This window comes from Vanellus vanellus (genome assembly GCF_965231255.1).
Source record: "Vanellus vanellus genome assembly, chromosome: 6".
Taxonomy (NCBI): Eukaryota; Metazoa; Chordata; class Aves; order Charadriiformes; family Charadriidae; genus Vanellus; species Vanellus vanellus.
The window spans coordinates 29,834,765-29,859,121 of record NC_138911.1 but is presented as its reverse complement, the minus strand read 5'-3'; the positions used below and the strand labels follow the sequence as shown (position 1 = coordinate 29,859,121).

Sequence of the window (24,357 nt, the reverse complement as noted above, 5' to 3'; positions counted from 1 at the left end):
GGTCAAGTCAAAATTCTTTAGATCTTTTTTTCTCAGCCTGATGCTTGACTTTTCTTGTCCATTTTGTAGTATCTGTGACCTGCTCAACACCCTTCAGAAGTCACCACACACTTAAACCACCACTCATCTCGAAGCTAGAGCTAAAGCACGTGCGTTTTACACGTTCCCAGTTTCAGGATCACCTCATGAGTAAAACAGCCCTCGGTAGTGTTGTGGTTGCCAACATACCATAATTTTATTATACTTTTCTTGGTGAAGATAACACCTAGGAGGCCCACAATGTAATGCTGAAAAGCCTTAACATTGCTCTAACATTTGCTTAGCGCTGTATCTAGCATTGCCAGCAGCTGATCGCAAAAGGGATTTTACCACCATTCTTGAAATATGACAACACATGCAGACCAGTGAGGGCACGTTGGCCAGTGAGGTCATTAGAAAGCAGGGCCACCTATTTCTGGAATCATAGGAGGGGAAAACTGCATTTAGACATCCACAATACAATCATCAACATGGATGCTACACCACTGAGGTACAACTTCACTGGGGATAGGTTATCTTGTTTCATTCCACCACATCCCCGACAGAGCTTAAAGAGCTCTCTACTACCCTTCTTTGACTGCTTTGCAAAGGTGGAAGATAGGAACATCAGCTCAACACTAGCAAGATGCTAAGGCATCCCTTAAAATGGTTGCTTGCTCTCATCATACCCCATGGATAAACCATTCAAGATAATCCAGGGTTCTTCACAGTAGAAGCTATGTGAGGACCCAAAATAACGAGTATCAGAGTCAAGATCAGTACTTGGAGTCTGAATCCCTACAGCATTACAGTTATATGTTTGGAAAATTCAGGGCCAGAACCTCAAGAGCGTGAGGCAAGATGCTTCCATTTGGATCAATTTCTTCATCATCTGCTCTGATGCCTTCTTCAAAACCACTGGTCTCAGGACTACTATGGCTGAAGATTCTCAACAGCAGAGAGAACGCTAAGTTCTGCTGTGTTGACCCTTGACTTTCTTTCATCTGACCTCAGGATAATATTGTATATAAATGAAAGATCACAAACTAGGAGTACCTAGCTTGGCCCTCTTATGTGGCTAGTGAATGTGGATCTACAGTGACTCAAAGAAATATGGACTCAAACATTGCAAATATAGCCTTAGTTAAGTGTTTCTGGATCTCTAGCTCCTCTACTACCAGGAAATGGCTATTTTCTGTGGAGGAGTAAAATCAGCTCCATCTGCTCTCTACAAGGATCAGCTTATTACAAAACAGGCACAGCCTCAAGTCTGAAGGCTCAGCATCTTCTGCACAAGGCATACAATGACATGCAGCCTCTTGCTCTGCTGTTGGAGAATTCAGGATTCATCTTTTGCCTCCTCCACCTCTTCCAGTTTGCAACATGAATGTGTGAAAACGGAAACATCTTTGTTGGCTGGCTGAACCTACTTTTAAAGCCTCTAAGAAAAAAACTGGGTCAGACACCACAGACTCTCTCTCGTTGCCACAAGTGACGAAGAGGGAAACTAACAGTTTCACACAAATTTCCTTTTATACTCTCACATTTGTACGTACACACCTATATGCTTTCTTGCGTTTGGAAAAAAAACAAAACAACAAACCACAACAAAATCAGATCCTGGCTGCATTGGGCATGCACAGTATTACATCCAGTAGGAAATTTTCAATTCAGTATGATTAAGTATAACATACAACCAGGTGCAACAATATGTACACTGCCAGCTTACCTTCCTGAAGGCTAGGATGTATTACTTGCTTATGCCTCAAGGTCTTCAGCTCTTCCATCAATTCCTTTTCCAGTACTTGTATTCTTGCTTGACAATCTACTCAAAAAATAAAAAAGAGATAATATATAAAAAACATTTACCATGCAAAAAAAATGAGGCAAATGATTAATTTGCAGTGTGTTTTTACAAATTCCCTTATTGCAGGGAGTGGCCGTGTACAAAAAATACAAAAACGTACCTGGATCATTTGTAGCCAACAGGGGAGCCTGAAGATTCTGCGACTCTTCTCCTCCAGCTCTATCAACAGTGTGAATGTCAAGAGCTTCCTACATACGTAAATAGCCTTGGATAAGATACCTTAAAACACTGACTTAGATGCAAACTAGGCCACATCAAAATATCACTGAAATACTCAAGATCGTTTAATAAACAAGTATTCTTTTATACAGAACTCTAGATCCCAGTATTTCTCCCCAGGTTGCTAAGAAGTAAGAAAATGTTATGATTAACATAGGGACAAGATAACAACAGATTTGGGAAGAGGCCATAGATCTCAAAACTCAGTTTAAAAGAAAATATACCTTCAGCTTATACGAACAAAGGGCTTAAGAATGAGACATTAGAACATGTTTTGAATTTTACTCAAAACAGTTAGGTTTTACCTTTGATGCAAAGGACACAAAGAGGACTCCATCAACATCTTCAAGGTCCGGCTTAACATCTGGAAGAATACTCCCAGGCCCCAGAGAGGTGTTCTTGCTTGTTATTACAGCTTTTCCTATACCTTTAGGTGGTCGACCAGCCTTGGAAATTTTCAGTTTCCGTGGCCTTCCTCTTTTAGTTGTAACTGATGACAGGGTGTTTTGACTGCTGCCAGAGCCCTTCAGGGACATAGGATTCTTCAGTATGCCAGGCCTTTTTCTTCCACAGATCTCTTTAGCTGAAAAGTGACAATCTACTGAGCCCCTGAGATTAAAATTAGATGATTTAGATAGAGCCCACTGGGCATCTCTGATTGAAGAGTATTTCTGTGACATTTTATTCCCAGGAGATTGTTTTTTCATAACTAACTCCTCAGTTACAGTGGCTGTGCCTGAGCAAGAGCCTTTGTGATTTTCAAAACACACAGGCAAAGAATCCAGTATTGCACTCAAAGGGGATTTTTCCTTCTTGCAAGAGGAGAGCATGGTCTGCGGCAGCTCAGATATTTTCACTGTGCTCTTTGTGACTGCACAAGGTTCCAAATAGACCACAGGCATCTTCCCACTATCCAGTTTTAACATTTTTGCTTTGGCAACACCTGAAGGACTGGTTAGCACACGCTTCCTAGACCTGAATTCTCCATCAATTCCATCTGTTTCAGTGCGTCTCATCAGGTGTTTTTGTAGGATGGGATCATCATCATCAGTGTTGGAATACTCATCAGTTTCTTCATCTGTGTCTTCCTGTTTCACACTTATTCCTTGTGTGCAAATACTTGACTCGTAGTCATAGTCATCTACTGGTTCCTCTTTAATGACCACATTGAAGTGTCCATTTGGGTCCAGTGGGGATGCCACACGGGAACTACTTTCATAACTGCTAGCAATGGGACTGGGGTGGGAGGGAGGGGAGAAAAACAAAATACAACACAAGATCTTTATCAAAACCCTTCCTTTACCGAAATTCCATCATCTCCCATAATCCTTGGTTACATATTATAAAAGACTTCCAAAACGGCCCAAGACATGAGTCTGCTAAATAAGCTGTCATTTACAAGCTTACATTTTTAGAAGTAAGGACTCAAAAAAAAAAAAAAATATCGCCATGATTAAAAACAATCCAACTTCTTATCTGAAGGCAGCAGCACAGTTTCCTTCCCTAGTGTAACAGCAGGGTGACATTTGCACTTTTTCCTATTTGAGACTCATCGCGAACTCATGCTAAGCTATCATGTTCTAAATGCTCAGAAGTAGCCTCAGTTTGCTGTGTATCTCATTAAATCACCTTACTAAAGCCATTGTGCTTGTCAATAAGAAGCCAAGTGAGTACCTAATGCACTTCAATTAACTAAAATTTTAATTAATTCATCCTGAAGCCACACACAGACAATTCCTCAATTCAACTGTTGTGGTAATGCTTACAGAATGTTAATATCCTATTGAATTATGCTCCATCTTCCACTAAGTCAGAGTATTAACCTAACCAAAACTTGACATATCTTGCATTAGATACTGGAGATTAATGGTACAGACAATTACACTGATGATGGGCTTCACTGAGAGACAGACACATCAGTCAAAAAACTGCAGTCAGCAGTTTTGTTAAGCGCATCAGAAGCTGGCTCCTTGTCATAAGAGGAAACAACTAAGATATGAAACATATCCGCAATGAACCTCAGATAGTAAGTCAGAACTTATTTACTAAACATATCAGAGTATTCCAACATTCCCTTTATATATATTTTGTAAGATACTATACAGAAGTTTAATTATGTTAAATTATTATTCAAATTCTGTTAACCTTATGTTATTAAAGCGTTATTAAGAAAAACAATATTTGTTAAGGTTAGTTAATACTAACATAATTTCAAATAACTTAATTTTAATAACAATATATTATATATGTAGGGAACATTGCTTTATATATTGTGCCTGTATGTGTGTGTATTTTATTATTATTATCCACCCACCACTCACCCTCATGGCCTTTAAAGAATGACTATGCTCAGTTGAACCCCGGACTGGGACTGAGGAAGGGGAAGATATGGAGGGAGAGGCTGCTTCTGCCTCTTTTAGACTGAGGACATACTTAAGGGAGAAAAGCAGGGACACACAAGAGTCACAACATGGAGCTGGCAGTCTCCACCTCATGAAGACAGACTGCACTGTTAAAACAGGGAGCCGACAGTCAAGACACAGATTTATATATTTGCACATAAAATTCCTAATAACAAGACACAACCTATCTAGAAAACCTGTTGCAGTTCAGAAGGACACTAAGTAACCAGAATTAAACCTGAAGCAAAAACTTGCCTTGTGAGGGAATAGCAGGCAATGGGAGAGTGGCATACCAGTCCTGCTTTGTCTACTGGGTTCTCTGGCCAATGAGTTTCCTATTAGAAAGTTTCTAGCTTTCATTTAATTAAGAATGCCAGATGTAAGATTAAAAAGCCTTTGTAAGATTAAAAACCCTTTCTTCTTCAGTGAGTTTACTGTGAAAGAAATTGTAAGACAATCCACTTATAGGTTACGGGCAACTCAAAATCCTGTCGTGTTACAGCGAGACACTGATTCGGTACAGCGTATCTGCAATTAAACTGAATGCTATTAAGAAGACTGAGTCATCTGCTCCTCTATCTTAAAATGCTCTAAAATAAAGAGACAAAAAACCCTAATAAACTTGCTGGCCAGGAATAAATTTCTCATCTGAGTTCTACTGTTTCCAGTTGGAAGCCCAGTAAAGCCTCGACTTCTCTAGCCATTTTCCTTTACCTATTGCAAGATGTACCCTCAAGATAAGGATTACCTTTCTATTAGGGATCTGGACAGCACCCAAAACAAAGAAGCCCTGCTGTAAAAATGAAAATTCTAGACACAAGTGTTATTTTACTCTGCATATTACAACCATAAGCCAGATGGTGTTGAAGTGAGGTATTGCCCATCTATGTGTATGTATGAGAAGACAAAGTATTTGCACAAAATGCTGAGCAGCGTTTTTCTAGATTTTTAAATTCAGATGCAATTATCAACTTTTCAAACAATAAAAAAAGTTGCTTTTTAGCACTGAAGTAACTTTACAAACTAAGGACCAATTGGAATTATGTGCAACATAAGCAGTCACAGAAACTTAAGAATCATGCAAGTTTGTCCTGTAAAAATCCTCAGTTTAATCTGAGATTAGGTAAAAATGGTGTCTTAACTAGCTCGCTCTTTGCCTGATATGAAACAATGCTCATATTTAAGCAAACCTCTTTACACTCCAAGTAATGTTTTTGGTACCCTCACAGTAAAACAGCAAAACGAGAGAAATCCCTTTCTTGCGTTTTGCGAAATCAGAAGCATTTAGCTGCTCACTTATTGAAAGTACTGACATACGTGGAACTTTTTTTTTTTTTTTAAACAAAGATCACTTTAAAATACACCGTGGGGAAAAACAAGCAAACAAAAAAATCAAAAAGCCACAACTGATTTCTTTTGGAATTAGTCTCGTAATCTGCAGCTGAGGTTTGAAGGATGATCACTTGCCTTCCTCTTCCAAAAGGAAAGCAAGGAGGGAAGAAAAGTAAACTGTCAGACTAAACACAAGACAACTACATTAGAAAAACAAGACTACCAGAGCATTAAAAATCCCACAGTATTCGCATTTTTGAAGCGGGAAATTCAAAAGACTTTGGAAGGGAGAATGGGTCCATTACCCTGTAAGACTGAAGAACCAGTAAAGTTTACTTGTGGTTCCCTCCAAGCCCCTGATGTCTGAGTAGTTCCAGGCATAAGCATTCCTATATCAAGTGTCCACAACTCAAATTAAACACCTATTTTCTTTACAATAGACGTGATGAAACTAAACATACTACCAGGTCACAGGAAAAAAAAAAAAAAAAACAAAAAAACAAAACCACCCCACAAAACCATACCACCTTGCATAAAGAAAACAGTCCTTTATTTCCAAAGTGTGCTAATAACTCAAGATTAAAGTTATTCTCAGGTACCTGCAACCTTTTACATAGTTCCATTCTCAAACATGTCAGAAAAAATGAGCAGTGGTGGGAAACATCACACACAACATCACTAGGAACTCCACTTCCTTTGGAGAGCATTATCTGATCGGCAGCAGTTCCCACCTTCTAAACCTCACCCAAATCTAAACTCAACAGAAATCACTACCCTGCATAAAAGCAAGATAGTGTCTATCAACTACCAGTAATAGCTTGCTCATGACAAAAAAAAATGCCCAGTATTCTTTAATATGTAAATATTAATGTATCTAGTTTGATAAAGAAAAATGCCACTCTGCAACGCTGTCCTTACAAGGCTGACATATTCATGAATGGATCTCAACTGCACAGCATGAAAATATTGCCAACCGATCTGAAGGAAAAAGGAGAACTAATGTTCTGAAAAACTCCAGCACATAAAAAGACATTTCTGCCATTTCTTGGATGAAATCCATTTTTCTCTTTCCAAGTTCAGAATCTGATTTTTTTCACATAGATTACAAAAACATAAACCAAAAAGCTGGACAATGCTTGAGGGTGATTCTAGGACTGTGGTAACATTTATTCATCAAATGATAGATGCCTCCTAGATCAGAATAGAGAAAAACCCTTTACAGTCATTCTCTGTCTGTGCAGCTTTTAGCACATTTCAGAGATAAATTGTCTTGGAGGTGAAACCAGGGAACGCCTCTAACATGCTTTGGACCAAAAGAAATTAAGTCTGCCAATTTGCATCATCTGTTCTTAAGGAAGGTCCTTGAGTCCTTAAAACAATGGGGTTTATTCCTTGGGAAAGAAAGGAACGAAACCACCTCAAACTGTCCAAACAGTTTTCCAAATCATTTGCTTCAATGACCCCCCTTCAGGCAAACAAAGTGATAAAAATTTTAACTTTTTGAACTGCAGCTGACCCCAAGGAGAGAAAAAATATCACTTTGAAGACAGAACAAACATCTCGGTAATTATTTTCAGAGTTTTACTGTTTTACTTCCAATATGCAAAGTTATCCAAACATTTCTCCATGCTGTATTCTTAGGAACTAAAGAAAGCCCATCCTCTCTGATATCAGTGTAGCTTCAGTCTTCAAGATGTGTTCCTCTAGAACAACATTTTTGGAGAATATAAGAAGTCTAGAAGACGTTCTTCTTCCTAATACACTGACACTGGAAAATACTGCAAAAGAAAGGTTAGGGCACTAGATGCCAAAGCAATTGCAGTACTCTTAAGAATTATTAAAACTAAACTCAATGAAGTCTCAAAGAATGGAGAACTTTGTAATTTGAAGTTTTTCAGTAACTCAAAAGGCAAGGACATGCTTTCGGCAAGGAAAAAAAAAAACACAAAACAACAAAAAACAAAACCAAACACAAACAATCAAGGAAAGCCCTGTCCACTCTAAAACACATTGAAGTAGGATAATAATACAGCCTTTGAAACAAACTGTATAAATTATTTCATAAATACAACTCTTTTTTTCTTTTAAGAACTGACCTCTAGTTACACCACTAACATCACCCTGATACCCTGGAGTTAAACAATTTCTTGGTGTACTGATCCACGTAAGGCTGCTTTTGTCACTAAATCTTCAGCAAATTAAGTCTGGTATTCATAGACAGACATGAAGAAACATGGCAGGAGAGAAACCTCTTTTCTAAAAAAGAAAAAAGTCACTTCTTCAGGTTCAAAATATCTCTAGCATCTCTTGACACAGATTAACTATTCACTAAATCTGCTCTATTCTATTCCTTAGATTTTGGAAACTAAGTGAAATTGCAGAAAAATAATAGGTTTCACCAGGCTTGCTTTACCAACATGAACGCTTACTGGTTAGCGGGTTCCATACTACAGGTAGGCTCTCAATATACACTACATTGCTTTACTCCTGTTTGTGTGATACGAATAAAATGATTCAAAAAGTCAATACTGGGTAAGTAGGTAGACAAACTCCCACAGAGTAAATAAAGGTCTGAACAGTGTAACAGTTATTCTGAAGTACTTTCGCAGATGCAGACTCTCTTACCTCACAGCAAACATGAAGCAACTGACTACTGACAAGCAGGCCACCTCATACTACTTTGCGGAATAAAAGAATTCACACAAGCAGTTATTGATAAACAGGGGCATGCTGCCAGTTACAACTGCCTTGTAGCAATCCCTACACACACCCAACCTAAATACTCGTACACACCACACATCCTCACCTATCCACAAATGAAAACTGAAGATATAGAGACAGCACGTCGCTGCGCTAAGCAACCCTAAAAAGAAAGGTGATGTTCTGGTGACTGCAATGTGCTCTGTTTAAAACTCTGAAAAATTAGTCTTCTGAAATGCTAAGAGGGTTAAGAGAAATCCCCCAATGCTTCTTTAGAAAGGATGTTAAAGAAACATAGAAAAAATTACTGAACTCTTACACTCCTTGGACACATTAGAAAGTCCAGACTGATAGATGACTGTTTAAGCAAAGAAAAGCTTTAATAATACTAAGTCTTCTGCCATTTCAGGTCAGGCAAATTCGAGCTATAAATCTGTATACTGAGCCTCATAGTATTTAAGGCTTTACCAAATACGCCACTCAACCAGTATTTATTTGTATTAAAAACAGAATGTTAACCTACCTTTCAGAGACTTCTTGTTTTAGCTTTGGCATATCACCTAAAGACAGGTCAGTGTCCAGGAAACGCAGGAAGTCCCTTTCTGCATTAAAGGACTCTTTTTCCAGATCAATGTCTGATGGATTTTGACCAATGAATGAAGAATCTAAACTTCTCTGATGCAAACCTAACGCATCAACTTCAGCTGGGCGACCACGAATGCTAGCAGCACTAAGAACACCACCTCCTTCCAGTTCTAAGTTACTGTTTTGTTTCACGTCACGCTGAGATCGACTATTCAACCCATCATCTCTGAATCCTTTAGCAAAAGGATTGTAATCTATTTTCAGCTGGGTAATCTGGATGTTCTGGTAGGCTGTAACTGCGAAGAACTCTGTCTGTGGAAAGGTAAATGTATGGACATCAGGGCCATTCAGCTGAATGTATTCTGTGGCTCTGTCTGCAGGCACCAAGTGAAGTCGTGGTAGATAACGGTGCATAGAATGCAAGATTATATGACCTTCCTGGTCCAGGGTATTGTTGGTAAGTTTGAGTTTGTAGAAGGATACCGGCCGGTGCATCCAGTACTGGCCAGTGGAAGGGGATTCCGGATGAATAAACACTCGACCGAGAACATGCGGTTCTGCCTTCCCACTGGGCTCCCACCAACGGCCATTCCATTTGTATCGGTGATTGTCCACAGGGGATATGTCCATGACTAGGATGTACTTCTGACTGGCATCCAGACCTGTAATCCAGTATCGGCAGTATGGGAACATGCGCCTCCCCTGCTTTGTCAGAATCATCTCTGTGTTGCGATGGTAGAATTCATTCCACATACTGTTGTTATCTAGGGTGACAGTAATGCCCCCTGAGACACAGTCAGCTGGGAGGCAGGTCTTGACTTTGGATTTTATTGGAGTTGATACACTGCTGGCGAGAGCACAAGCATCACGGTTTGCTACTAGGATTCCTTGGTCAGCTTTACCGTTTCCCTGCTGTTGTTTCAAGATGACAAAAAAAGCAGGCGCTGCACCAGACACAGTCCCACCGTCCCGGCTACCCAAGACAATCTGCTGTTTCTCCATGATGAGCACTTTTACAAGCTCTCAAATCAAATGCAAATTCTCACAGTTCTGAAAGTCTTCTATGTGTGTTCATCATTCTGGAAAAAAAGGAAAACCCAGTTAAAATTATTCAAATACAGCCTAAGAAGGTAATTAAGTCTCAAGAGAAATCTTTTCTGTAACAGTTCTCCACATGAAAAACTTAAAAGATAATCAGTACTGTAAAAATCAAACACAATAGGGATTTATCAAATCAAGGTTGTCTGTGTGTATACAATTTAGGCCTTATAGATATGGAGGGTATGACATCTTTAAACTGCATTTTTCATGTAATGCTTTGCCACAACAGGACTCCTTGCTTTGCCTGATATTTCAAAATGCTCTTTGTTTGATATTGCCTCAACCCTTCAGATCATTTGCTTAACAAACAGCATTTGGCAAAACTGTGCAGAAGTTTTCAGAAGAGCAAATGGCACATCTCTGACACAAAAGCAGAATTCATTTGCTCTTGCCAGAAAGAAAGAGTTCCCAGAGGTCCAAAACTTCTCAAAAATGAAAAGAGGGAAAGAAAGAAAAAAGAATGTTAAAAAACATTTTCCTCAAGTTTCTTTATTGAAAAAGACTAAGTTTATGTGGTTGGGATTTCTTTGCTCCCCGCTGACCCTAAGAGCTTCTAAAGGTCTGTCCAAGGCAACGACAAAAAACAGAAGGGAAAAAAATAGTTCAAACAGATAAGCTTTGGGGAGAAACAGACAAACTAACCTACCAAAAGGCCATGCAGAGAAGATTAAATGGATGAACATGAAGCACCAGGCAACCTTAGCTACCTCTATCTTCTAAATTATGGAAAGAATTTAAATCAAACAAGAAAACATTTGTACTGTTATGATTAGCCTAATCACTGTTTAGGGAACTAAAAAAAATACCTTTTTCCGCATATACACAATTCCACTTTTGTGTGTCTACCTCACAGGTTAAGTATTATGTCAACACTCTAACAAAAGATCATTAACAACTTCATTTTTTCAAACAGCCTGTATATTTTTCAATGTGAGAATTTAAAGTAAGCACTTCTGGTAACTCACAAGAATGCCATTCTCACATTCAGATATTTGTACTTTGATCGTTATTATCTATAGAATACAACACTGACAAAAAATGATTGATTCTTGTATCAAATGTCTAGTTGGTGGGAACCAGAGGCAAGAGTGAATCACTAGCAATTAGCTGCTTGAAAACAATCATATTTCTTTCCAGAGAATTAACTTGGATTCACAAGTTTTAAGTGAACTGGATATTCAGTAAGACACATTTATTTTGTTAGAACTGGGATACTGTAGGAGGAAACACCCCTCTGTGCAAAGCAGCTGCCACACGCATGTGGGAAATTACCTCAAAGCTCAGGAGCCAAGCAATTTATACTCAAGTTCTTGACACCTAGGAAGTACAAGAGATCTACTTCCACACTTTAAACTTTGCACTTCAAAACTGCATGTAAAAGTTAAATTGGAGAAAAAAAAACCCAAAACTGTTCTGCACAGGTTTTGGGTCCCGTGAAGTTACAAGATCTGGTTTTCACTTCTACTAAGAGGAGGAAAAACTTCCCCACAAACACACCTACAACCACCCACCCACCCAGGACTACTTAATAGAGTCTGGAACACAAAATGAATTAGCTGTTCAAAATCAGCTTCATATTTTCTATTTTAAGAATGTTGCCCTGCTTTTTCAACAGAGCACATCTTAAGAGTCCCAGCAACACAAAAGCCTGTCCCCAAGAAGAGCTTTTTCACGTTCATCTATAAAAACACAATAGAAATATAAATCCCTACAAAAAATCAGATACATGGAATAGGGAGAAAGAAATCACATCCTAAGTTGTACGCTATTTTCCACCAACGTACCGTACCCTCCCTACATACACATACAGCATGTTTCTATGTATATTGAACATACAGTCATAAAGTGAGTTCACATTAATGCTGTGCAATATACATCAAAATTTTATTAGCTCATGAAGGAAATACACTATCAAAGCAATTTCAAATCTGGTCTAATATGCGCAGGAAGCCTGTAACTAAGTTTACTTGAGGTAGAACTTAGAAATAAATTCAAGAAAAGCTCAACAACCATGCATTTAGCAAAACTTCTACGCATACTGAGTCACAGTTTGTGTTTTCTAACATTTACAGCTCTTGCATAGCACTGTTGTAGCTACTTCTACCATAAGCACCGCTCACAGTATCAAGTCAAAGATGTGTGTGGTTACAATGTGATTATGTGCAATTACAGTAGCCAAAAGCTACATTATTTCAGCACTAAGATGCTGTATTACAAGAACCATTTCACACGTTTTATTGCACTTGGTCATACGCACTAGCCTATTTTATTATAAGCATGGAGTTTCTAAACTAGTATTTCAAGGAAAATGTGGGTATTTGTAGAAGTTGAAGTTCTAATCAACTTATGATACTTCATTTCTCTACCCATATACAGGCATTTGAGGAGCAACACCTAGCTAGACAGCACTGGCCAAAAGTACTTAAATTTGCACCGAGATGTGCTAAAAGCAGGAAGATAATCAGATGTGAAAAAAATCCGTTAAAAAGAAAAAAGAAAAAAGAAAAAAAAAACACCAAACACCACGCGAAAAAAACCACCAGAAACGCCCCAACCCAGACACAAGACCGCGACTTATGTACACCACGCTCACAGCTGCGGGGTTTCTCGTGCCGAAGGACGAGCACCGTTAGGCACGGCAAACCGATGACGACATCTCGCTGCCCGCATGAGGAGAGCCAACACGCAAGCGGAGGGGAGCTGCGGAGCGCGAGATCCGCGGCACAGCCCGCCAACCGCCGCCGCCGCGTTGCCGACGGGAGCCCGGCGCCGGGCCCAATGGCAGCGAGCGCTGAACGCGCGGCGCTGCCGTTCAACACCGCGGCAGCGGTGCCGCTCGCCCGCCCGCGCAGCCTGAGGAGCGGCCCCGGCCCGGCAGTCTGCGCCCGGTGCGGCGAGAGGCGAGCGCCCCGCCCGGGGCAGGTGGCGTCATGGCCACGGGCCGAGCGGCGCACTTGTCGCTTTTAACGCTCCCCCCTCCCCCTCCTCCTCCTCCCCTCCCCCCGCCCCGCCGGACGGCCCCCAGCCGGAAGCCTCGGGATGGGGGCAGGCAGCCGCCGCCGGGAGCCACCCGGGCCTTTCCGGGGCCGGCAGGGGCCGGAACCGCCGTCTGCGGTGGCTGGCGGAGAGCAGCGGGACCGGTGCACGTGGGGAACCCGCGCCGCTCTTCGCCGGGACCCGGCCCGGCCCTGCCCGGCGACAGGGGCGCGGCGCGGCACCGCTGGCGCTCCCGAGGCGGCCCCGCCCCCGCGGCGCCTCGCGTCGCCGCCGGGGAGCGGCCCGCAGGCCCGGGGCCCGTCGCCTCGTGGCTGCGCCTGGTGTTAATTTTCGCAGTTGGGGCGGCGGGCGGGAGGCGCGGGGGGGAGTCGCGAGGGGTTCGCGGCCGGCGCGGCCCGCGCCCCCGCCGCGGCCCCGCTCCCCGGTAGTTACCGTGCGGCGAGGCGCGGGGCCTCCCCCTTCCTTTCTCCTCACGCGGACCGTGTGTCCGCCAGCTGGGGACAACGTGCGTGCGCACCGCGGTGACGTCATCGCGCCGCAGCGCGCGCAGGCGCGCCGCCAGCTCGCGCCCCCCTCCCTCCCGCCTGCCCGTCACGTGCCCGCGCCGGGCGGCAGGGCCCGGCGCCCGGCCTGGCCCGGCCCCGCGCAGCGCCGCGCGCGGGGAAGCTTCTCGAACGGGCACGGGCGCGGCGCTCCGCCGCCGCGCGCACCGCCGGCAGCCGCCGCCGCCTTCGAAGCCCCGCGGGGCTCCGAGCGGCAGCGCCGCCGCCGCGGCCCCGCCCCCCGCCGCTGCCGCCCGACGAGCGCGGGCGAGGCGGGCGGCCGCACCGCACCGCTCCCCTCCCCCCGGCGGAGAAGCCCGGCCCCGCCTCGGCTTACGGCTCTGGCCCGGGGCCCGCCGGCGGCGGGGCCACCTTCCGCGCTGGCACTCGACGGCCGGGGGGCGGCGCCGGCGGGATGCGCGCCCGGCGGCCGCCCGGGCCGGGCAGAGCCGGCGAGCGCTGCGCCGCGCCCCGGGGGCGTTAAGGGAGCCTCCCCCAGCGGACGGGCCGGAGTGGCACCGCACCGCCATCCCCGGGACAGAGGCTGCCTCCTCCGAGAAGCTGCACCGTTCTCCTCCGAGTGACCTCCGAGTCACTTGGGAGAGAGCTGGCGCCGGGGCACGAACGTGGGTACCCACGCCGCCCGCCTCCCTGGGGAAAACGCCAGCCCGGGAGGTAAGGCTACAGCCGGGATCGGCATCGCCGTCCCTCTGCGTTGAGTTTCCACTGATCTGCCAACAGTCAAGTCAGAATTTGACCTGACACCGACACGGGTGCAGGAGTGCCCCGTGACTCTCTGACAGCTCACACGAGCTCGTCAAACCCTGCCCCAGGGGAACCGAGCTCCCAAAGCCTGGTGCCCCATGGGTTCTCTGGCAAACCAGGTACCAAACAAAACCTGCCTCTGCACAGCCTCAGCATAACCTTAATGCAGTCTTCCCGCCCTCAGCACCTAACCAAGCAGCTTGCCACCCACCCCTAGGCTGGCAGTCCTTCACGTACGTCAAGGAAATTACATTTTATAAACCAGGCACTTCTGAGGATAAGCCCGCTAAAACAGAATTCTGAATGTTACGGGTATTCACACCAAAATGCAGCACGGCTGCAGGTAAACACCTCCATGAAGCCACCCAACGCCCTTTTTCCATTAAGGATATTCATTTTACAACACCACATCCATTATGGAAGGACAGATGTTCAGACAGTGGTGCCAAAAAGTCAAGGCATGAGGCTGATGCCAAGGCCCAGAGTCACCAGTAGACCAGAATTCTGTACTGACTGCCGCCTACCACAGGCTGTAACTCCACCCAGGCAGCTCCTCAGTTTAACTAACACAGTGGTGCCTTTGCTGTCAGGATGGAGAAAATGAGCAAAACAAGAACAGCATTACAAAGGCCAGCACACCTTTGAAGGTTTCTTGACAACAGAAATTTATGCTGTGGGAGCTGTGGGAGATCATCTCAGAACCACATAGCTAAAGAAAATACACTTATAAGACACTTGAAAAATGTGCATCCAAACAGTAATATAGGTGAATCCGTACAGAGAAGACCATGAAGTATTTTTTCCCTTTTAACTACAAGAATGAACTCAGGCTGAAAAAAAAAAAAAAAAAAAAAGAGGATTAAACACATTTGCCGTACTGCTTAAATACAAAATCTGGCAAATATGAAAGAATGTAAGATTGTGATTTTGATACTTCTAGCAGTTTATAAAGGAGAGGTATGGCCAGAGGCCAAAGGGAAGCTTTAGGCCCATTGTGCTGGTTTTGGCTGGAATAGTGTTCATTTTCTTCATAGTAGCTGGTATGGGGCGATGTTTTGGATTTGTGGTGGCAACAGTGTTGGTCACGCAGGGATGTTTCAGTTATTGCTGAGCAGCACTTAGACAGCATCAAGGCCTTTTCTGCTTCTCAAACCACCCCACCAGCAAGTAGGCTGGGGGTGCACAAGAAGTTGGGAGGTGACACAGCTGGGACAGCTGACCCCAACTCACCAAAGAGATATTCCATACCCCAGCAATAAAAGCTGGGGGAAGGAAGAGGAAGAGGGGGATGTTCGGAGTTATGGCGTTTGTCTTCTCAAGTAACCATTAAGCATGATGGAGCCCTGATTTCCTGCAGATGGCTGAATGCCTGCTTGCTGAAGGGAATGAGTTCCTTATTTTGCTTTGCTTGTGTGAGCAGCTCTTGGTCTACCTATTAAACCATGTTTACTTCAACCCACAGGTTTTCTTACATTTACCCTTCTGATTACCTCCCCCCTCCCAACTAGAGGGAGCAAGCAAGCAGCTGTGTGGTACTTGATTGCCAGCTGGGATTAAACCACAACATCCATATACTAGATAAGGTTGGCACGGTGGAAGGGAGACACCCAAACGCTGGCAACAGCAGGCTTGGAGAGAAAAAAGGTTCAGAGGAATTAGAAGTAAGGAGATAAAAAAAAATAAAAATAAAAATCATCACACAGAGATGGTATCCTTTTTAAGGGTCATGTTCAGTCATTCTTGACAACAGCTTCACATTATGGTTCTCTCTCAGAAGTTTCCAAAATATCTTTGCGCAAGAAAAAGCCAAGGCTAACAGCCAAGTGTCTTCACATGTCATATAGCAAAAGGCAAGTAAAGGGAAGAAAAGAATCAAGAAAGCATTCCAGTTTAGCTATAAACACTGGGGGGGGGGGGTGGGGGGGGGGGGTGCAGCTCGACAAAGGGACCAGGGGAGTGCCACCAGCTCTGTGTGTGTATGCACATCTGTGCCTTTAAAGAGCAAGGTCATGTGGGGAGGAGGGGTGTTGGACATCAGGGAATCACGGCAGTCCCAGCCAGCCAAGAAAGAGACAGCAGGAGAGAGAGACAGCACATACCAGCACCTGGAGCAGGGCTGTGGCCTTGGAGGCTTAAGGATCCAGAAGCCAGCAAATGGGGATACTGGGATCCAGGAACCAGCTGCTGGGCAGACTGAGCATCAAATCACAGCTGCTGCAGGGAATCTACCTTGCACACATCTATACACATACATATGTGTGTATATATATAAAAAACACACACTCTCACTAGCAGAACTCCAACCTGCTCAGATAGGGAAGGGAGCAGGACAAGGTGCTGCTGCCTGTGTGCTTGTGAGCATATGTATCTCTGCCTGATCTGTGTGGCCAGACATGTATACATGTATATGTACGTATACATGTGCTCGTGCCTACCAGGAACACATTTTTAGTCTTACTACTGGTTACACCTGGGGGCACGGAGCTGCAGCAGCCTCAAGCTGTCAGATCCAGCACAGTATTCTTCCCCTTAACAAATCCAACCAGAATTAATTACACCAATTAAAAAAACTAAGCCATGTTGTCCAGGATTGATCAGGAACAGTCATTTTATACCTACAGTAATCACATATTAGGTACAGCAGTTGTCAAATTTTAGGGTCACATGATACATCGACGCTCTATTTTGTATTGAGCAATATGTTTCTCAACAGTGACAATACAGAAACAAGTCAGTTTTCTTCAGCAAGAGGGCCACTTGTACGACTAAGAGCAGCTGCCCAGAAATTAATAACAGACAGCGCCACATTCATGGCCCACAAGCCACATGTTCCACTGATAAGAGAAGCAACAGCAGAGATTGGTGACATTGCCAGGGATTGCTACCATTTTACCTAATGCAGGTAGAAGTCCTTGCCTGCAGCAAAAGTAGAACCTCTAGTCTGTCACAAGAACAGATCTACCAGTAGAAGTCACAGCAGTACCACAGATTCTCACGAGCTTAAGTAACCTGGTTCTGAACAGGTTATAGCTAACAAGAAACAGGAGTACTGCAATAAAAAACTACATAGAATCATAGAATCCTATTTAGGTCAGTACAAACACCAGTTTTAAGGCCTTGTTTGTGCTAAACACCAGTTGGCAGCACAGAAATGAACTGGTTTGCACCAACTGAATACTGCTCTCCACGGTCAAAGGGAGCTACCTTATACTAACGAGTGTTAGTGACAGTCATACTTAAAATGCTGAAGTCCACTACCAAGAAGTACCCTCTTCCCCCTAAATGCTTCTCTCAGACATATTCCTTGCTTTGCAGCATCTTGAAAGTATGAAGTGCAGTCTTTACAAACTATTTTGGTATCCAATAAACCACATTCCTTCTTTCAGTAATGCCTACAAGCATAAAGCGCCAGTTCAAGCCTGCACACTACAAGTAACACAGAGCCTGTAACTTTCACCACACAGCAGTCCAGAGCTTTTGCTAGTTGGAGCTGTAGCAAAAAACTGTGTTCTTCAGCCACTCTTATTTCTAAACTGTCTCAAAAAAAAAAAAAAAAAAAGAGATTCAGTAACAGATCAGGAGCTGGAGGGTCACACGGCCCAGGCTTTGCTAAAGATCTGTATGTAGGAGAGCAACATATGTTGCAGACATAGTTAAACAGAATGTACAGTTGCCAACCTGTGGAAAACATAAAAGAAGTGCAGATCACATTTTTTGTTAGCAATCCCCTTTTCAGTTCAAATACAAAGATCGCTACTACACAAGTAGGTACACGACAGAACATTTCTGTCACACAGTATACTTTGAATGGCACTACTACTGGAGCATTACTAGCACATAAAGGAGCCTTTCAGCTCTCAAATTCACTAGCTAAAAATGAGCACTAGCTGAAACTAGACTCACGAGCTGAAAACAACAGCTATCAAAACCCACAGAGGCAGTCAGTCAGCAGAGCCTGGTCTACAAGTTTATTACTAACTACCGCCAGGCAGCCTTGACAATCAAAGTCCCAAGTTTTGGCCATTAAAAAAAAAAAATTTAAAGACCTGAAAATCTAGTGATGCTATAGTCAGAAGTGTTCTGCAATGTACACACTAAAAGGGTTAAAATACAAAACCGTCCTTTCTTTAGCCAATGTTTTGCTACTTGGGAGAATGATTAACACAGTAGCATCCCCCAAGAAAGTCTGTTAATTCTGAAACTCCATATTGGATTAAACTGCCTACAGAAAGGTATCTAGTCTCATTTTCTATATCATAACCAGCTCCCCCCAGCCTCCAACTGCTTCTCCAGAAGAGTACTGGCCTCCCAGAGTTGAATGTTTGCTCTACACAGATGCCACTAGCAACTTGCAGCATCTATGACAGCTCCAGATCCCTGCCCTCAGGCAACAGAATCCTAGCCCAAATCTCCTTAAAAGAAAAAGTTTACATCATTTTATTTATGATAGAGAAGTATCTTATGTTCTTCCTTTAGCTATAGCGAGGCAGTATAATCCAGTGTCAAGAAGATTAAAGGTGTAAGTGGTGGCAGAATCCAGCTAAAAAACCTGAAATTAAAAAAAAATTAATACAAGAAATGGACTGTTGGGGGGCGGGGGGGGAGGGGGGAGAGAGAGCAAGAAAAATGCTTTTCCAGATTTAGGTTCTCTTGCCGATGCAAACATGCTAAAACACATGCTCCAGCTGCACACTGAGCGCACTATCCCTACAGCAAGTATGACACAGCTTGTGGGCCAGCAGACTTCAGCCCAGAGCATTACTTTATACTAAAACCAAATTCATTTGATTACTTTATACTAAAAACAAATTCACTTATTAACACTCAGAGCCAAGACTATTGCAGGACGAATAGGTGGTCGTTCAGAAAGTGCTACATCAACTGCCAGCTACACCCTTGCAACAGCTTCTATTGGAGGAACAGGGCAAACACTTTAGGGGGCAGAGGGGAGCACAGGGGAAGGAGGAGGGAAATACCTGCTTTACCTCTCAAATACTAATGCTTTGCCACAAGAGCCTGAACTTTCATTCCCCTGTGCAGCTGGAGCTTTGTTTACCAGCATTAATCCTGGAATGTACAGTGCACAATATTGTCCATCCCCCAAGAGTTACCTGAACATTGGGGAAATGCAGAAATCTTCCCAAACACTTAAGATTACAAAATGGAAACACACAATCCATTTATATAAAGTATGAACCACCAGTGAGAGGGGCAGAAGCCAGTGCTTGATACAAATAACTGCACTTTTTAATCTGTATACAACATATTATTATTTCAACATTTAAAATAAGGTATATTGCATTACTTCCCGTATTTTATCAGAAAGTTGCTGATATGTCCACTACTCATACGTTCAATGACTGCTGTATTTTGTTCAATACACTATTATTTCAACTACTGAAAATTACAAAATAAAATAACAAAGCAATTTTTCATGCTTTTTGCCACACAACAGTGGCAGACACAAGCCATAATCAGCAGGAGTAACACCATTTTGATGAATTTCATTCCCTTTATGGCCATCATGAGGAACGTTCATCACATACAAGCTGGGGGTCTTGTCCACATCACAGGAAAAAAAAAAAAAAAGAGAGAGAGCAAAAAAATAAGAAAATCCAGCAAAACAACTCAAGCAATTAAAAAAAGCCCTCACCTGAGCTCAGGACTATCCTACTCATTCAGATGTTGTCTTATAGCAATACTCATTGCTATAGAGTCACTGATGGTTCATCAAGTTAGAACTGCCATGGAACCTCTATTCCCCTTTTAAGTTATGGTAAAAAGGAAAGTAATACCAATTAAAGTACCAGACTGTTGGTGATGGGTTTATAACCATCTTCATTATTGACTTACACTGTGGTCAGGCAGACCACACCATATTAGCAGAAAGCACTGTACTGCAAGAGTTAGCAAAAGAGCACAATTCCATCATCACAAGTATTTATTTAACAGTAATTAGGTCACAATCTTGTCATTCTCCAAATTGGCTTTTCCTGAAGATAGCAACTGCAACAATGAATGCAAACATTTTTATTGTAGATATGTTTTATCTGGCTCCCACATTCATTTTCTGTCTTCTGTGCTGTTCACATCCCTTACTGCCTTTCTGTTTTGGGCTTGATTTAAAACAAAACAAACAAACTTTCTTCTGGTTGCTTCCTTCTCATGACAAGCCTTCATTATTCTTCTTACCCATATCATTCTCACTGCATTCTTCCTTATCCAGTTCAGAAAAAGATATATCAAGGATTTATCCTAGGTACTAAAAGCAGACAGAATTCAACAGTGAAAGCACATTCCGTCTTTCTGCAGAGACAAAAGAGCAACTCCACATATTTACTCACCCAGTATTAAAAAAAAACCAAACACACACACCAAAAAACAACGCACATACAAAAAACCAAGCAAAACACACAGCACACCACATCCTTAATTATAGAAGGACAAGACATCAAGGAAGCCTTGCTGGTGTCACAGCTAATGTCACTGTTTCCTATGTGCTGAATTTTTTAGTAGATCCTCTGCTGTCTATAAAACAACAAATGGACAACAGCCTCTTCTTAGATGACAGTTCCTTCTCACTCCTCTAGGCAGAGATCTATTTCATTGTGTTTGTAAAAGAATGTCTTGGTCTTCCCATTCCTTTGGAAATTAGGTTTTAAAAAGTCAACATACACAATCACCTACTAGAAGCAATCTAGTTGATTTGAGTGTAAATGAAGAAGTGGCATTAGCTCAAAGAGAAAGAATTTCAATTTTTTTTTTTATGATAGGTGACCAAACAACTTTATTCACAAGTGGGACTAACATTGGTTTCCTCCAGTTGCACGTTTCCCTGCGTGGCAGGCACAACAGCATCTGCACCAACATTGAGCAAACAGTAGGTGAGGTTAATAGTCAGCTGCTGCCAGAACACGTAAGTGAATGAATGCTGCCCATCTCCACCAGACCTAAGAACTATGCTTTTTTCCACACATAAACACACACACGTGCCTACAAAAATGCTCACCTACGGCAACATTTTTCAAGCAGAACCAACTCCCCTTCCAGTTCTCAATACAGACTCAAGGAACTGTGCCTGAGGGCACTGAAAGGGTGCTGCAGCCCTTAAAGTGGCAAGACCAATTCATCAGCCTGCTCTCTCGTTTACACAATCCTTGGTTTTCAAAGGCTGGAGCAACTTCAAATCTTGAGGGCTTTAGTCCACTCCGTCAAGTGCAATTAAAGACGACCCATGAGTTCGGCCACTATGTGTTAGGAGTAAGGCAGTGTCAGCTTTGACATCTAAGAAGCTAGGCAAGAAACTCAAGCCACATTATTGGAAACCACTCATCTAACCAGGTTGATGAAATAGCCACTAACCCTCATGCGTACCAACTACAGACTGAGCTCACCTTACCATTTTTTACTCCCCTTTTAAACTGCTTATCAACTACCGGGATACCGAGGGCTACCACCAACCGCCGAACCCACCACCGGCGCCGCACCGCCCTTCCAAGAAAGCACCATTGTTTATTTATCCGGTTCCCCTCGGCGGGACCGGCAGCGACAGCCCCCGGCCGGCCGATCCCGCCGGCAAACCCCGCCACACGAAGCGGCCTCCCGCGCCACGCTGACGCGTCCTCGCCACGGCGGCGCTCGGCCTCAGCCGGGGAGAAGGCTGGAAGATACCAGAATGACGGCAGGCGCGCAGCCGAGCCCCCGGTAAACGAGCGCTTGGCGGGGCAAGGCCGGGCACGGCGGGGCGGCGGGTGAGGCGGGGGGAGGGGGGGGGGGGCTGCCCCCTCCCGGCACCAACGGCCGCCTCACGCGACGTGCCGAGGCTCACGCGCGCCGCCGCGGGCCAGCGGCCGCCCTCGGGCCGCTCCGCCGAGCCGTTACGCTCCGCCCCCGGCGCGCCTGGCTGAGGGGCCCCGCAGTCGCCGCCGCCACCCTCTCCCCTCACAACCCGCTCCACCCCCGCAAGCCGCCCTTCTGTGGCGCCAAGCCGGCGGAGGGGCGGGCACGTCCCCCGGCACCAGGGCAGGTCCCCAGGAAAGGCTCTCCCGCCGGGGCGGGACGAGGGGCGGGCAGTCCAGCCCCGTCTCACGGGTGGCGCTGGCCACGCCCCACCGGGGGACGGTCCCCAGGCGCGCGATGGCTCTGGGAGGTGGCAGCTGCTCGGGGCCGGGCCTCACCCGACCTTTCCCGGCCGGAGAGCCCGGATGCGGAGCCGCGGGGCTGCTCGGTCCCTTTAACCCCCCTCTCCCCCCTCGCCGCATCAGGTGACCGCCAGCCACTGCCCAGCCCCCCGTCCATCCGCGACCCCGCAGGAAGCGGCACGGGGCCGTCCGAGGAACGAGGGCAAGCTCCCCCCGCTACCCCCCGCCCGCCGCTCCCGTCTGGGGCCACCCCGGCGGGCCCGCGGCCCCCTCGCCTCAAACGCGAAGGGGAGGGAGCGCGCACGTGTGATTGGGCCGCCGCATTCACGTGATGTGCACACCTCACGCCACCTCCTCGAATAAAACTTCAAAAACGGGGCAGGGGAAGGGGGGGGGGAGGGTAAAGGAGGGGGTGAGGAGGGGGGAGCGGGCAGCGCCCCGGGGGCAGCCGGTTCCTACCTGCCTCTCGCCGCCGGCTCCACGCGGCGCCGAGCAACGCCCCGGCCCACGCGCCCCGCTCGCGGCTCCCGCGGCCTTCGCCTGCCACGCGCAACCTCCTGCCGTCCTCATTGGCTGCAGCAGCCCATCACGTGGGCCGCTCCCGTTTTTCCTGCCCCCTCCCTTCCTTTCGCTTCCCCCCCCCACCCCACCCCACCCCACCTCCGCGGCGGGGCCGCCCCCGCAAGGCGGGTACCGGCGCGGCCGTCCGGGAGGCGGGCGGTGCTCGCGGGTGGGGGGGGGGGGAACCGCAGCCGGCGGCGGCCGTGGAGCAGCCTCGCGACGCCCGCCAGCGGCGCGCTGCTGATTGGCCGGGGCCGCCCGCCGACGCAGTTCCGCTCCCCTCCGCCGGGCCACGCCCTTCCTGCCCCTCCCCCGCCCGTGTGCGAGGCAAACACGCTGCTCGCGCGTGGGCCGCACGGGGCGCGCGTACGCCGTTGGCGGGCGGGCGGTTGCCCTCTCCGGGCCGGCGCCGAGGGGTGACCGGCCACCGGACCGGCCCTGCGGTCCCCGCCGTCGCCTCCCGTGGGCGCTCTCCTCCCGCGGCTGCAGCGCTGCCGGCAGCCCCCTCACAGCGCCCGGGGGCCGCTGCTCGGCCGCCGCCGCCCGCCCGGCCTGGCGCCGCCTTCCTGGGGCCTCCCGCGCGGGGGGGCGGGCGGTGGCGAGGCCCCGCAGCAGCAAAGCTGCCCCGGTGCAGCAGCCGGTACCTCCGCGGCCTCGTCTGTCCTCCATCCTTCCGCCCAGCGGCGCCTGGAAATGGCGGAAAACGGGGGTTCGTTGGGAGTCACAAGCAAACGCCCGCGGTGCTGTGAAACGCCGTTTGTCAGCGTTTCTGTGCGTTTCCAGCGTTGCTCGCAGAAAAGCTCTGCGCCCAGCGGAACTACCCGGGGGCAAACCTGCTGGTGGAGCGTCCGCAGGGCTTAAATTAGTGGTGCCAATTACAGAGTTGGCGGGGAAGCTGCTGACAAACAAAGGCTGTACAGTCTTTGGCATGGGGACCTGTTCAATAATGCATCCAACACCCCTGTGCCTCTTACACAAAAGGTAGTTCTGGATATTACCATCCAGAAAGTCTATATTTGGTCCATGGTAAAATAAGGGAACAAATGCAGAAGGAAAAAAAAAAATTAATAGGTAAACAGAACCTACAGAGCTGCAGGCAGCGTGGGTAGGCGAGGGTGGATGAACTT

At 45.9% G+C, this 24,357-nt stretch overlaps 1 protein-coding gene across 1 annotated transcript in view; it reads right to left on the bottom strand.

The window, feature by feature from the left end:
* MGA (MAX dimerization protein MGA) overlaps nt 1-23,203 on the bottom strand; it is a 66,449-nt gene extending 43,246 nt beyond the window's left edge. The window contains exons 1-5 of the mRNA XM_082484742.1: nt 23,129-23,203; nt 9,062-10,202; nt 2,410-3,340; nt 1,986-2,073; nt 1,748-1,843 (exon numbers count right to left, since the gene is read on the bottom strand). Coding sequence (XP_082340868.1) covers nt 1,748-1,843; nt 1,986-2,073; nt 2,410-3,340; nt 9,062-10,125 — 2,179 coding nt within the window. The 5' untranslated portion in view covers nt 10,126-10,202; nt 23,129-23,203. The remainder of the gene's footprint in view (nt 1-1,747; nt 1,844-1,985; nt 2,074-2,409; nt 3,341-9,061; nt 10,203-23,128) is intronic.
* Nucleotides 23,204-24,357: the final 1,154 nt, after the last annotated feature.